The sequence below is a fragment of the Hippocampus zosterae genome, chromosome 9 (assembly GCF_025434085.1).
Source record: "Hippocampus zosterae strain Florida chromosome 9, ASM2543408v3, whole genome shotgun sequence".
In the NCBI taxonomy this organism is placed as follows: domain Eukaryota; kingdom Metazoa; phylum Chordata; class Actinopteri; order Syngnathiformes; family Syngnathidae; genus Hippocampus; species Hippocampus zosterae.
This window is the reverse complement of record NC_067459.1, coordinates 14,903,737-14,919,079: the sequence shown is the minus strand read 5'-3', so window position 1 is coordinate 14,919,079 and position 15,343 is coordinate 14,903,737. Positions and strand designations below refer to the sequence as shown.

Here is a 15,343-nt window from a genome sequence, read left to right as displayed (position 1 = left end):
CGCATTGATCGTACCCTGAAGCAATTGTCAAAAAATGGAGGAGGTGGTGATTGAAAGGATGATATGCTGTCACGTACGGCCTGCTGTGTGTCCACACTTCCTGATTGCTCAATATAACACCGGTAGCAAAACAGGAGTTCAGAACATTCAGACTCACACATGGTATTGGGTTGGGGGTTTCCGTTTACAACAGTGCTGTTGCACATGATATTTTGAGGTTACGAACGGGGTGCAAAGAACTAGTTTAGAACTCAGTCATAAAACCAAGGACCCCATGTATATTGTGGTGTTAACATACTCTCTTGACTGTCAACAATAAAACTTTCCGTCACGTGCAAACTTTTTCTTTTGAAGTTTTTTTATTTTCTCCCTCCACGTGGAAGTGATTAAAAGTGTCTCTCCTTCTGTTTCATTATTTTCTAATAAACGTAGCAATGCTGGCGGGAAAAAAGGGCAAAAGGTTTCTCATTAGTGAGCTTAGTGTGTCGGCCGTTCCAGATGTTTTACATGTCCCAAAGATTTTTGCCCAGACTCTCACCTAATGACTTGATGCCTCTTTTTTTTGGAGCTGTTATTTATGTGTCACATATGATTCTCAAATGAAGAGTAATTGAAAGTTCACTTTTGCGCTCAAGTCATGGAAAACAGTCATCCTACCATCCTCGCTCACTCTGTATACAGCGCCCAAAGTGAACTGAACCATACCGCTCGGTGGAAACGGCTCAGGGTTCACAGTGGAGTGGTTCTGATTATCTGCCGTGTTTACATCCATGAGACCCCCCATTATTGGATTTGCACCACTACAAAGCGCATGGGCGTCCAGTTCAACGTAAGAAGCAGAAATGTGTCTGGGTAGAAGAGGAGGAGGGGAATTGTTAAAGTGTACATAAACAAGAACCAGAACAACATATTCTTGTTTATTTCTGTAGATTTCATGTTGGAAAATACATACAAGTAACAAAATTTGAGTGATCATTTCATCATAGCTTTTTAGTTTTTTCTATATATCTAGTTGAGGGCCACAATGGAAGGCCATGGTGTCGTGTTTTCCTGGTCGACCATTTTGACAGTTTGGGAACACTTTTGCTTTCTTGGTTAAAAAATTGGCTCAAATGTTGCAACCATATTGTGAGGGGACAGACAACATGGACGTTGAATGTGAGTAGGGTGTAAAAGAGATGTGTACAGTTGACACCATTGTGTTAATGCTGTGGGTGTCATTTATTTGCGTGGATATTATCTAATTCTGTCATGAAAAAAAAATGAACATTTTACGAAGGCTTGATATCCTCTGTATGTATTTGATTGTGTGTCTAGCCTTTGCTGATGATAACCATTTCAATAGTTTGCCACATTTACAACCTATGCCTAGTTGCCTTTTCATTTTATTGTGATTTAATTGCATTTTGTGACTCATCCAAATCAGATTTTGTTTTTGTTTTGCACATATGCCCTGAACATTTTTAATGATTAGGAATTTTTAAAATGAAAAAGAATTTACTGAACAATTTAGAGTACTTCAGTACAAGTAATTTGGAGGATGGGCATGTGCTGAGTAAGCGTCCATTCAATTGGTGACGAAGAATCCAAGCTCATATTTAACCAACGTCAATAAGATGCTCCAATGGCCAATACGCGGAAAAATCCATTGCATTTTATGCAACACAACCCAGACAGTGTGACCTCTGATGGCTTAAAGCGTTTGATTCATCAATGCTCCGTGCAGTGATAAGAGTAATTTCCGATAATATGTGCCAACAGTCCATGACCCTATATCGTCAATTGCATCATTCTGTTATCAATGTAACATGCTGCTGAAGCATGTATTTAGACTTCATGTATGTCTACTGTAAAATTGGTCATGACTTAAGAGGTTCTATTGTCCCCAATAATTAGAATCCCTCGGCCATTTGGCGCACTCACGTTTCTGCAGGCTCCGGCGTGTCCGCAGCACTCTGCTTTATTTTGGGGCCGTGTTTTATTGACATTCGGCCACCGGTCCTTGGGTCATTTTCAGTCAGGTGAAGTGTTGTTATCTTCACATTTGAAAGACAATCGCATTGAGTTGATGTTTGCTGTTTTACACCTCAATGGGAGCCATTGAAAAGGCAGAGGGTCAGCATGTCAAAACTCGCACTCTCCTGAGAAGTGCCTTGTCTGGTTGTGTTTTTGAAAAGGGGCTGCGCTGACTAGCCTCCCTGTTGTGTGCTGGATAATTGCGGTGGGTCGCAGGGAACAGTTGGGTGTCCCGGCCATCTGTTTATTCATGGACGTCGATAATGATCGGAGAGCAGATGACACTTCCCATCAAACACTGCTATTGCCCAAGATGATTTTTGTGGACTCTTGTGACAGTTTAAGTCAATGTTTTTCAAGCTTTATTGAGCAACGGCACATATCTTACATTTATAAAATCTCATGGCACACCATCAAACAAAAATGTCACAAAGATGATCTGTTTATGCAATATGACCGTATTTTGACCGTATATTGTCGTAGCTGTGATTGGGTCCAAGACACGGGGCCAAGTGCTGAAGCGAATCTTTTTTATCTTTTATACAACAGTTCTTCAAGCACCATTTGCTAGTTAACAGTCATAAATGTTTTTTTTTTAATCTGTTGGGGGTTTTTTGGGTGTTAGCCATAATTGCGCCATGCTAACAAGCTAAAGCATCATCGTAAACATTTACCAAAAAATGAAACAAATTAAGCTTGTTTTACATTTAGTGGGCGCTCTGCAAAAAGCAAGTGTCAAAAAGTAGTCCAGAAATGCAAAAAGACAACTACGCACTCGTTAGCCATATTAGCATGTTGGCCGACTGGACACCATTCATTTGATTTACTGAGAAACAATGGTAACACTTTTAATAGTTCTGATATAAGATACCAGTCGCATTTTTTGACAAGAACTGCATTCTATACTGAGAAAATCATGCAAAACTGAGATGTATTAGCTTTACAATGAACCCTTTTTGATACAGCTCTTGTATTGGACCTTACTAGGTTCTCCAGTAATATCTAAGGTTTTGGAAATTATTGTATTCCTTCAAAGTCAATAAAGGTTTCTGCTTTTTGGCACAACATCATCATTCAGAGTTTGTACAACACTCAGAGTGTATAACATGATTTAAATGTTCTATTTTGCTGAAATGTATAGCGTGATCCCTAGACTTTTATGTCACAGGCAGCATCAATGACAGTCAGTGGCCCTATGCTGCTGCTGCTGCTGTTGTATGACGTTAACATATTTGTACAGGGGCGGGTGGATGCACAAAGTCAATCGGAGCGGAAAAAAAAAAACTAAAAACGCCAGAGAGGAAATTGATCATTTGACATTTATGTTTCCATTTGTTGTTGCGGCCAACACTTCCCGCTTTCACGCTGCCTGATGATCACTGTTATCTAACTCATTGGAAAGTTGCTACCATTTTTTTGAAAAACAGAACTACATACTCATTTTGATCCAAAGTACATTAGCAATTTCTTTCTACAAAATTATTTCTTGCATGACCCCAACCCTTTGAATGGTAGTGTACTGCATATTCATGAATGCTTCATCCAAAGTGCCTCCAGTCATTATCAACTATTTGCTGGAAAATGATGCTTGACAGCAAACATATTTACTTTGAATATCACTACAAGATATTGGTTCAATAAAGACGAACCAGATCACGCACACATAAAGAAAGCTTAAAGACGATTAACACCCCCCCCCCCCCCCCCCCCAAAAAAACCCCTCAAAAGATCAGAGAGATGCTCCGTGTGCCTCCTAAAGTTCACTTTGATAGCCTGCAAACCCAGCGGATTGCGTTTGAAGAAGCAGGTCAACAGCCACGTGGCTTGTAAAAATATTTCCACTGTTGGGATTCTGGCCAAGATAATGAAGCTGTGGCAGAAGAGCCCTCTTTTTTGTGGATAGTCTCTTTGGACAGACTAACCTCCTGCCTCCAAAATCCTTCATCATCCTAAAGAACAAGGTTAAAAGCTCACACAGTCCAAGTGAGTGCATGTGTAATTTACAGTTATTTCTTGACTTGAGAGTCATTTTGGTTTCTTGGCAGGCTCAACTTCTTTTGACTTTTCTATTTTTTGGGGGATTCAGACATCAGTCAGCAGCCTTTGTGCAGATGAAATTAATTTATTGTGTCTCATCTCCTGGCTGTGGTGAAGTCTAAATTGTCCAAATGAGTTTTTTGTAATTGATTTGATGAAGAAAACAATGACGAAAAAGTCAGCTGGGATATGCACGATGTGTGGATTAGAGATGAGCGTATTGGCTGCAAAATTGCACAACTGATGGACGTCACCCTTGAAGGCTTATATCCAACTGACCCAAAAATGTTTATCCTCCTCTTTTGCAAATGTATTCAACTACAAGCCACGCTAGACATATTTTAATTCATTCTCATTGCAGTGCATATATGTTGCAAATGTGACGTTGTTTCAAGTTTACATCTTAATGCCAGTGTAATTGGAGCTTCGTGATTCTCATGCAGACCACAAGCACAAAAGCTGGTTTACAGCTGTGATTAGATTTGAGATTAGGCCATTTCTCCATTTTAAGGAATTTAGCGGAAGACCTTTTAGGCACCAGTTCGTGTGATGTGATGTAATTTCTCTGTAATTTTCTTCATGCAGACCACACATTTTGCCATTACATATTAGCAATGTGCGTATTACTGTATTTTGGTTGCAGTTAAAAGTGGTATAAAACTGTATTACAGACAAAGCGGCTTCTAATATTTTTGTGACATGATTTTTAAATGATGAATTATTATTCAGAATAGCTAAGAGAGTGAAGGTGTAGGCACAAAACCATCTCAGATTGTACCTTTAACCACGGTAGGGTGAAGGATCCCGGGGAGTGTAAGCCATTTTAAACTAAAAAGGAAGAGGGCAACAAGCATCAGTCCCAAAGCGCCACCGTGCTTGCTTTCTGCTTCAATAGAAAGTTTTAAAAAATATCAATTTGAATATCCTTTATTATTTTGGAATACTACGATTCAATTTTGAATGGTTGGGGGGGGGGGGGGGGCCTTCGTTACTGTCAACAGAACAAATCCGGATTAATAAGGCAAGTCTGAGCCTTAGTATCTTGTGAATATTTCAAAACAGTCTTTCTGTTATAAACAATGTGAAATAACAATAGCCGTCCGTAGGCTTGGAAGTAAAAGTGAAGTTGCATAGAACATTGACATAGAGTATATATAAACTAGACGATGTTTCTAAACATTAGCATTAGCAGTCTCCAGTGGTACAGTTTTGGGTACTTTAAAGAGTGAAACCTTGACGAGAGCAACAACAAAAAAAGACAAATGTCCTTAATGCGTTGCTTATACTGGAGCAGATCCTGAGATAATTTTTTCCACACCGGTCACATGTTCACAATCACATTTTCATCTTTCCTTGGAGAAAAATGTTTTGGTTCTTACTGTTACATGGGAAAAGCTGAACTTGCGGCTAACGTTTGTAATTGTTTCCAGGAGCTTGTTGGGCTCCGGCACCCGTTCTACTGTTTTTGTTGTTTTTTTTCCTCGCTCTGTCTGCTATGGTATAGAATAGCTGACGTCACTCTTCGTGCAGACCGATGGTAGCGTGGCATTGATTGGCTTCAGGTTCCTGCCAAAGGTTGTGCGGCCGATATGAGCGAGCGGAAGGGAGTGGGAGGAAACTAAAATAGATTCAGCTTGGGTGGAAAATGTGCACATACAAAACAAAGTGGGTGAAAAAACAATGAAATTTTGATTTGCAAGATAAATGAAGAGAAAGCTCCTAGTTTTCATCATCCTGCCAAAACCGTGTGCTCACGTGCAACCTGAAAATAAAATGTGTGCGTGTATATATATGTGTATATATATATATATATATATATTTCATTCATTCATTCATTTTCCGAACCGCTTTTATCCTCACTAGGGTCGCGGGGGTGCTGGAGCCTATCCCAGCTGTCTTCGGGCAGCAGGCGGGGGACACCCTGAACTGGTTGCCAGCCAATCGCAGGGCACACAGAGACGAACAACCATTCGCGCTCACACTCACACCTAGGGACAATTTAGAGCGTCCAATCAGCCTGCCATGCATGTTTTTGGAATGTGGGAGGAAACCGGAGCACCCGGAGAAAACCCACGCAGGCCCGGGGAGAACATGCAAACTCCACACAGGGAGGCCGGAGCTGGAATCGAACCCGGTACCTCTGCACTGTGAAGCCGACGTGCTAACCACTGGACTACCGGGCCGCCCCATATATATATATATATATATATATATATATATATATATATATATATATATATATATATATATATATATATATATATATATATATATTCATTCATTCATTCATTTATACTGTCGTCTGTTAATTATGACCTCATCTACAGATGACTTGGCCTATCTGTTTTCTTAAACATCAGATGTGGTCCTTGAGCACGTTTGCCCACCCCTGATGGAAATGCTTGGCTGCCAGAGCAGACATAATTGGACCAAAATCGTCTGCGGAGGAGCCGAGTGCACTTCTTGTGAAACAGACAGCACACTCAAGTGTCATATTTTGACATGTTTTCCTTTTCTGCATGGAAGCAAGTCTGACTTTCTTCTAGCCATGTGATGTTACATGCGTTTGCATGGTGATGTTGACTTTAACTTCTGTAATACCCTTCTGCGTGTCCTCATTTTGGTCACGTTGGAGCTGGAGTGTATTCCAGCCGACTAGCGGGTAGTGACACTGAACCGGTCTCAGGTTAAACTCTTGCAACAAAAAGACAAAACCACATCGATACACACATTCACATGAATTGAGATTTGAACATGTGTTTTCGGGAGAATGTGGGAGAAAGTTCATGCAAACATTGGAAGAACAAGAAACATCAGTCATCTTGTAATCTTCCAATCTGCTAAGGCTTGCAGTTCTATTCATGTGCCGCCTTGCTGCACAGTGTGAATGTCCCCAGTCATTGTCCATGCAAACATGCATTTGGACAAGGAGACACTGAGCACCCATCTGCAGTAGTCACCAAAACCTTTTAGTTTTGGACTTCCAGGATTTCGTTCAGCTCGTGATTATCAGAAAACATTTCATTCAAACTGGAAACCTGACAGTGACATAAGTGACAGGACATCTCTAAAGGTGCTTAATAAACAAATACTTTATGTCACAGTGTGATTCTTTGAATTTTACACTTAAATGCAGGAATGTATGTACCGGTAGTTACATATTTTTTGGTTAGATAGGGTTCATTTGGCCAAAGCCTTCCACTTCAACAATCATCCTCTTTCTTGATCATCAAAAATAGTGCCATTTCCAACATCCTGGGAAAGACTCAGCAGAGGATGTACTTCCTACCCCTGCTGAGGAAACACTGACACAGAAACCGTTGAGGCAATTCTATACAACGGTCCTCGAATTGTTACTGTTCTCATCCATCACAGTCTGGTTTGGTGCTGCCACAAAATGGGGTAAATAAATCGAACTACTGGTACAATGGAGAGTTAGGACAGCCGATAAAAAAAAAAAATCACTCGTACCCCCTGACCCACTCTTGATGATTTGATGATTCTCATTCTGATGGTTGATGGTAAAGGATGACAATAAAACTGAAAAAGGATGTTTCATCTACTGTAGATGCACATTTACTCTCCGCGGAAGACCCATTTTGACCTTTGACAGGTTCCTGGGCTGTTGCAGCCTTTTTGAATGATGGATTTGAAATCGTCACATCCCGCACACCCTCTTTGTCTCATTCGTCAACCCTTTGCGCGCGTGTGCTTGATGCATTGTGTCTATCAGCAGCTTGCAGGAACGAACACACATTAACCACGACTTCCTTGTTGAGGGACAGACGGGGAGGTCGGCAGGAAGAGACTTTGGGAAGTCTTCCAGCCTTTCCAAAAGTGGAATGGCTGCACCCGCCTCCCATCATCACCATCACCAAGCAATGCTCCAGGATTTTTTTTTTCTCTCCCAGGGCTGAGCGCAGCTTTACCAATATTTCATATATACGGGGGCTGCGAAAATCAACTAAAATACAGGAGGGGCTCAAGCGGGGCTACGCAGTATTCTGGCGGGGCTATCGCCCCGGTTGAAGAGTCATCTCTGCACCCGACCTCAGTTAGGATTAGTCCTATCCGCGCACTGCCGGCAACAACGGTGCATATTTTGGACGTGTTTTGCCACCCTGAAAGCAGCTCACCTTCCTCCAGCACATAACAATACAATAGGCATTGTTTTGAAGTGGCTATTTTGCACCCCCGCAGGCCCAACATTCAACCAGTACAGTACTCTTAAAAGACACCTCTTAAGTCATTCTCAGTCTCGCGAGATAATCTGAATTCCTTCTTTTAATTTCTTCTAGACAGTTCTGATATCGGGCGAGCTAAAAGTCAACTGACGCTGGGAGGTAAAGTATATAGATATGTTGTATACTGCATATCGATATATGCTCTTTATCTTTAAAACTGCAGACTTTTTTTTTCAATTATTATGTACGGTAATATTTTAATGATACCTTCCATGGCATATGCCTTTTTCTTATGCAGTATGTTGCTGCTATGCGTGCAGTTCATGTTCTTCCCCTTCCAATTATGTAACATGTTTGCTAACACACATATGCAGAATTCGTCTGTCTCTTCAGGCCATCTTTGCCGAAATTTCTGTCCACGCCCAATGAACCTGACGGCATTCCTTCTCAGGCCTTATTTACCTTTGACAGCCCAGGTCGCTGAAATGTGTTTGCAAGAAGCTGCCGCCGTTTGAGTTCACAGGCCAGCGGCAGAGCTTTTGCTCCGGGTGGACACATTGACATGCCGTGGCTGCATTCACTGCGCTACCTTTCGGGTGTTTGCATTCCAATTGCGAGAGAATTCTTGGTTTATGAGGAGGGAAAACATAGTCGGAATGTCTTGTCTAAGGAGTTGATGATGACGATGATGAAGAGTTGGAGGAGGAGGTCGAGGTGGATGGCGAATTTCTTTGTTTTTTTTTTTTTTGATTCAGCCACCGCAGGTACAAAGAGTAAACAGCTTTCGTAGGATGAGGTGTTTCGTCCTCCAAGTCTGTCGACGCACACACACTTGAACAAGCATCGATAGATGGGCCATGATGATTGAGAATGCTCCTTCTCAGGTTTCCCAGTGTTTGCTTTAGACGGGTTTAAAGATGGCGATTATTTGGAAATTCTGCAGGTTAGGATGGACGCCCCGGACTGTTTGAAAGGAATCCACGTCTACGTCAACAAACATGCGGTCAATGTTCGTATGAAGTTAAAAATTCAGGTTTGGGACAATTTCGTAATAACCTTCACATGCTTGAGTGGACGGAGTCACTCCCACATTTGAGTATCCCGACTTAATGGCGACCCACGGGCAACGTTATGACGCAAATGGACGGAAGTGAATAGAATTCCCGCTCACTGTCAATAAAACACATAACTGGTATGTTTCAGGAATATAGCAGTTGTTTTCCTCCCTGTTCCAAAAGTGTGCTGCGTGTGACCGCATGTGAGTTTCGCCACCGTTGTTTTGTTTTACCGCCGCTTGAGATGAACTGATTTGAAAACCACAAATCAGGTTCAGAGTTGCATTCTGAAAGGAAAACGGGCTTAGATTTGGTGCGCAGGAGCATGTGAGGGTTGTGCGCCGTCAAGCCTTACGTCTCTGGGGAGCTGCTGTTGTGTTTGAAAGGCTGACCATGTGCACAGCAGGCCCACATTACAAATGCCCCCTCCTGCCAGCGAGTCACATCCTGTGCATGGCTCGCCCTTCCTTTCCTGACTTTCGGGGGGGGCAGGGAGAGGCTCTGCAAATATGTGTACACATGGCACACATATTTGCATAAAGACCATGTAAAGTGAACTGAAATATTTGTTTGAGAGTAACCGCTAAAATCTTATGCAAGGACTAAGAACTGTGCAGGACTGAATTATTTTTACCAATTACTTTTTCTGATTTTTTTGGGGGGAGGGGGCATTTCTAAAACAATGCCCCAGGTTGCTCTGGGTGAAAAAAGAGTTTTTTGTTTTCACTTTATATCATGTGTTATGACTCCCAAGAGATCTTGCACAGTTTAGAAGGATTCTGTTCAAAACGTAATGCACTTCAAATGAGACATTTTCAAGTAACCACAAAATATTTTTGATCAAGTTAATTTCATCATCAAAAAAAAAAAACGGTATTTTAGGCCCATGATGATGGGGGGACTGAAATGAACTATTTGCTTGTTTTTGCAACAGAATTTGAACCCCGTTGACCTTTTATAACACTTCAAGCTTTGTACGGCAACATTTGCGTGAGGCCTCGGAAGATTAAGAAGTAGATTGAAGGTTAAGAAGTAGATGCTGGCGTTTGCATGTGGATTGGATGATCCACTGCCGCTGGAGCGCTTTCAAGGCCTAATTGAGGACAGGCCGAGGGCGCTGTTGGAGGAGTGAAGGCAGATGAGAGCCTTGACTGGTGGAAGGACGCAGCTGTTTTATGCAACACGCTTTCTTGGAGCATGTGAGCTACTCGGATGAAAAAGCTGGACGATGAGCTTTTTGCGCGTCCTCGCATGGCTCTGGTTTTTCCTTTTCATAAAACCTCAGTGACCCACGAGTAACTTTATTTGTACAGCGGACACTTGTGATCCTTATTCCGATTTGCGTTTAGCATCCTACTTCAGCCTTCTCAGTCCAAGTCACAGGGTTCTCGTGTTGCCTTGCATAGGAAATTTGCTGTATAAATAAAGCTGCCTTGGCTTGCCTTTTTATTGCCTGCGTTAAGTCTTGTCACTTTTTTTTAGGTAACTAGTACTGTATAAATGTGAATGAGTTGAAATGCACGACACGTCGGCTTACCTCGATTCAATTAGCATCGAGGCAATAACTGCCTGAAAACAGAAAAAGAAGAAGAAAGAGAGAAGTCAGCAAGAAGAGTACATTGGGGTCCACTCTTGTCCAGTGTCACTGAGCATCGAATCCAGACATGATGTGCTTTGAGTTTTTATTTTGGAAGCTTTTCTACTTTGTGGATGTCTTAACCGTTGATTGCGCAGGATTTATCATGATCTGTTTATGAGTAAAGGAGTCACGCATACAGTTTGTTTTTTCTTCTCTGACTATTTTGTTTATTTTGGACTGAGAACAAACTCCAGGTCGACCGGAATGAATTGTGTTTCAATGTGTAATTCCTCTCAAAATGGAATGATTGCAATGTACTGGCAAATGTTATTCTGCAGAGACAAAATACTACAAACAGACATAGTGAGCATGATCGCGTCGATTCTGACGTCACAACCTCTGGTAATCCACAGACGCCATCCAAGCCGCACGGTGAGACCAACAGTGCCGGTCGGGAGAGCATCATGCAAAGGCTACCCTGGACTGTATGCCAGTCATATTGCTTGTACACGGTAAAGAATTGTGCTTGAAAGGATAAAGAAACAGTTTACAGATTATTTACAAAAAAAATTAAATATAAAGGAGTTTTATTTGAGTTGATAATCTGGACCAAAAAAAAAAAATCCATTGCATAGAGTCAAATGTAGCCGATGATGTCGTTGCATATTATGGGCTGTCGGCTGCCCGTCTTCATGAGCGAAGTGGCGGTGAAGTGGTAGAAGTTTGAGTCGATGGCATGCAAGCCCGTGTGCGACTGGTGGAAGAAAGGTTTGAGTAACTGGTGTCCCACAGGGCAGGACAGTCGTTTCGGAGCCTCGGCAGCCCTGTTCCCTCGAGCGGACTCTGACGGTTTCTGGTTCGTTTCCACGCTTTTAGACATCCCGGCCAGTCGCCGCTTCATGTTGACCAGGATGTCCTTGGCGAGACGCCGACCAGCACTTCGCTTGAGTTCTGCAGGTTCTGGACACTCCGGTAGGTCCATCCAGTTCTTTATTAGGTCTGCAAAACTGTTGTCCCCTAGAACCAGAGGCTGTCTGTTCCTACTTCTGCTTAGCAAGGCTGTCGTCCAGTCCTCTGGGTCGCTGGCCTCAAAGGAAGTCCAGCGCTCCAAGCAAGCGTCCGAGGTGGATTTGGGTCGGATCCGACTTGTCGGTCCAATGTTTGTACGGAGGCAAGCCGAAGAGGAAACTCGCACATTTCTTGTCCTCCTCAGAACAATGCCTTCATCATGCCAAGAGGCCTCCGAGTAGCCAGAGTCAAGGTCCAGGCTCTTTTCACTGTTGGGTGGGCTTCGAGCCAAGCATCCGTCGGAGTCTTCTTCTCCTTCCTCCAACGGGTTGGCTAGACAGCAGGCCGAGTCGTAAGTGTTGGCCTCGCCGGCTTGGGACACGCGCTGGTTCCAGAGTCGCTCCTGCTGGGCCTTCTGCTTACAGAGGCGTTTTACGGCAAAGGAGCGGTCGCATGGTTCGCTGAGGGGCCTCGGCCTGCTCGACTGCTTCGGGTCCTGCATCATGTGTTGCGTGCGGTTCCGAAAGCGCTCGCTGGAATCACCCTTACACAGCTGGTGAACCAAACAGACAGAGAGAAAAACAATCAAAACGAAGGAGTGGACACAACAACGAAGCCGTCTTTCAAGCACATCCCATTTGAGAGGAGAGACCTGAACGCTTCCTTGTGTTGCTCCTGGCTCTGAGGGATTTTTAGCAGCTGAGATCACCGGCCTCGGTGAGCGTGCAAAAACATTCCTGACAGACCTTCGGGCGGCCATCAACACGTCAAAGCGGTGTGATCCGCAAAAAAAAAAAATCTAAGAGCAGGATGCACATTTCAGATGTGGAGAACGCTCTCTGCTTCCTCTGGCAGGAGAGGAAATTTTGAAGGGGGAGAAATGCAGCTGAGTAGGACATATCCTCTCATACAGGATGTTGACTGCGACATGACTGTTCAAATGCAACATTGAGGATTTACACTATGATTCACAGTGACGTATTCAAAGTCAAACTAAAATCGACATGATGCAGCATCACACGTGAAATCATATAATTAACAGAAATGGACACTCTGTACACTCAGAAGCTGAACTTTTACAAAATCCTATCCACCAACCGGACAGTTGATGAGGTACACGCACAAATGTATGCACGATTCAACACAAAAACATTGGGTTCATAAGAGCAGAATATGAAATGAAACTTCCTCTCTATACGACGCCTCGTGCGGTTCTGTACAGACGGCACTTTGTGGGCTTCTCTAAATCATGATAGCGGGCTGGTTCCAAACTATAAGACTTGTGTAAAAGCAAAGGAACAAACAAATAAATCACAACAATCGCAAAACTCTAACACCAGACGACCACAGTGCCGCCCGAGTGATGAATAATAAAAGTAATTTGGGTTTTAAACCAGTCCCCATAGGAAGCATCACTCAGTGGTCCATTGATCACATCCCCAGCTCCACCGGCCTTCTCCTATCATGTCCCATATTACACACGCCACTTGCCTGATCTATTCATTTGTATGATATAGGAGTTCATATTTGTTTTTGACATTTTTATTTTACTCAACTGTGTAGATTAAAGTGTATGTGATACATTAATAAAAACTGTTTTTAATATCAGCTGACTTTGGCGATAGGCAAGGTACTCTAAGCAGTACAGCTACTACTGTTACTACTGTTACTACTAATACTACGATATCAATAAATTATCACTTTTCAGGAGGATGTTTACAAACACAACAATGTCAACAATTCTGCCTTACTGCCCTACTAACAATGATCAGTTTTTATTGACACTATGTTTATTGTTGTGGTGCATGCATCATACTGCCACTCTTTTGGTCATTTAGTTACATGAAAAGTACCGTAATTAGAAACAGCCTTCAGTACAATTGCAGTACCCCATTGCGGCCAGTGAGGTTTTTTTTTTCTATAATGACTAAATAGAAGAAAAAGTGTGTTAAATGTGTCCAGCCTTTAAATGTTTGGCCTTTGGAGACTCCATATGATATGGTGTTATCACAGCTGTGAATTCTGAACCATTTGGAACCCCTCTCCTCCTCCTTCTCCATCTTCTCGTCGTTCCCTAACTTTATGCACAGTGGGGCAGCATCACCATTTGCCACATTGTGCTCCCATGGCAAAATGTTCTCCTTGGCTGCCTTTATAAAACACACAATTGATTTGTCCACATGTGGACTCTCAGCGAGAACTGGTAATTTTCCCTGGGCTGGTGGGTGAGTGGGAATTAGCACACAGTGCCCAACCGGTGAGCGGGCAACACAATGTTTTGCTAAGATGTTCCAGATAAATCAAAACACTGTCGCCAGCATGCAGGAAAACAAGAGGAAAAATAAACTTACCATTGCTTGGAAGTGTCTGCAGTGAAGTTAAGATTTCTTCAGTGTTCTGCAAAACACAACAGTAATGATATACACAATTTATTACATTTCCATAGATTTACTGTAGTGTGTATATATATATACAGTATATATATATAATATGTATAAACATTAAAACTAACCTTGACATTTGGTTCCCAGCAAAACAACAACTCCTCATTTTTCATTTATATTTGTCTATGGATGATGCTGTAGCTGCTGAGTCCCCACTCTTGTGCTCAACATGAAGGCTGTCAGCACACTTTGTTGAGGCCGAAGTGCGTGGCTTCAACCAATGAGTAGCCACACACTCAACCAATAGCAAGGCCCCTCTATCAAAGCCACGCCTCCGGCAATTTGTCATGAGATCTGTTTCTGTGGTCTGCAACATACATACTGCAGAGTTTGAAGTGCATTTCCCCTTTAGGGATTGTGATACCTGTGGTAACCCTACGTCATATCTAATTTCATTTTTTACGGGACCGATCCATCCATCCAATTTCAACACCGTTTATCCTGAACAGGGTCGCGGGGGATGCTGAAGCCTATCCCAGTTAACTTCGGGTGAAAAGTGTACGACACCCGGAAAGGATTCACACCGACCTCCTTACCGTCACTGATCGCTGCCAGTTCACAAGTTAGGCGAGTGTCCCACTCCACTCCATATCCTGCCTGCTTTCGATCTGCCTCGCTACTTCAACACACGTGATTTCAACGATCAGCTCATCGGCAAGCTGTGTCGAAGCCTGAAACCAACACCTGAGTTTCCTGCATTACCCCATCAGCAATTTACGGAACCCAGTGAAATACAAAATAATAATAAAAATACATTTTCGTAGGCAAATAGTGCAAGATGGTCAGTCCAAATTTAACTCATATCAACTGTATTTATAGAGCACATTCAAACAGCCATTGCTGCATAAAAAATAAATAAATAACTGTGGAGTAATGAGGAGGAGTAATCATCCCAGTCAGCAAAATTGATCTGGCCCAGCTCTGGGGCAGACACCACGTACACTGCCCACATACCTCAATGAATGACGGTCCTGCAGTGGCCCACGTCTGGCATCCAAGATCTGAGCCGCATTGCAAAAC

At 42.7% G+C, this 15,343-nt stretch overlaps 1 protein-coding gene across 1 annotated transcript; it reads right to left on the bottom strand.

The window, feature by feature from the left end:
* Nucleotides 1–11,434: 11,434 nt before the first annotated feature.
* Nucleotides 11,435–14,527, bottom strand: LOC127607303 (PAK4-inhibitor inka2-like). Its single transcript, XM_052075500.1, has 3 exons — nucleotides 14,392–14,527; nucleotides 14,231–14,276; nucleotides 11,435–12,432 (listed from the first exon to the last, which is right to left on the bottom strand). Exons 2-3 carry the CDS (start codon nucleotides 14,231–14,233, stop codon nucleotides 11,509–11,511), a joined length of 927 nt encoding a protein of 308 aa, XP_051931460.1. The 5' UTR covers nucleotides 14,234–14,276; nucleotides 14,392–14,527; the 3' UTR covers nucleotides 11,435–11,508.
* Nucleotides 14,528–15,343: the final 816 nt, after the last annotated feature.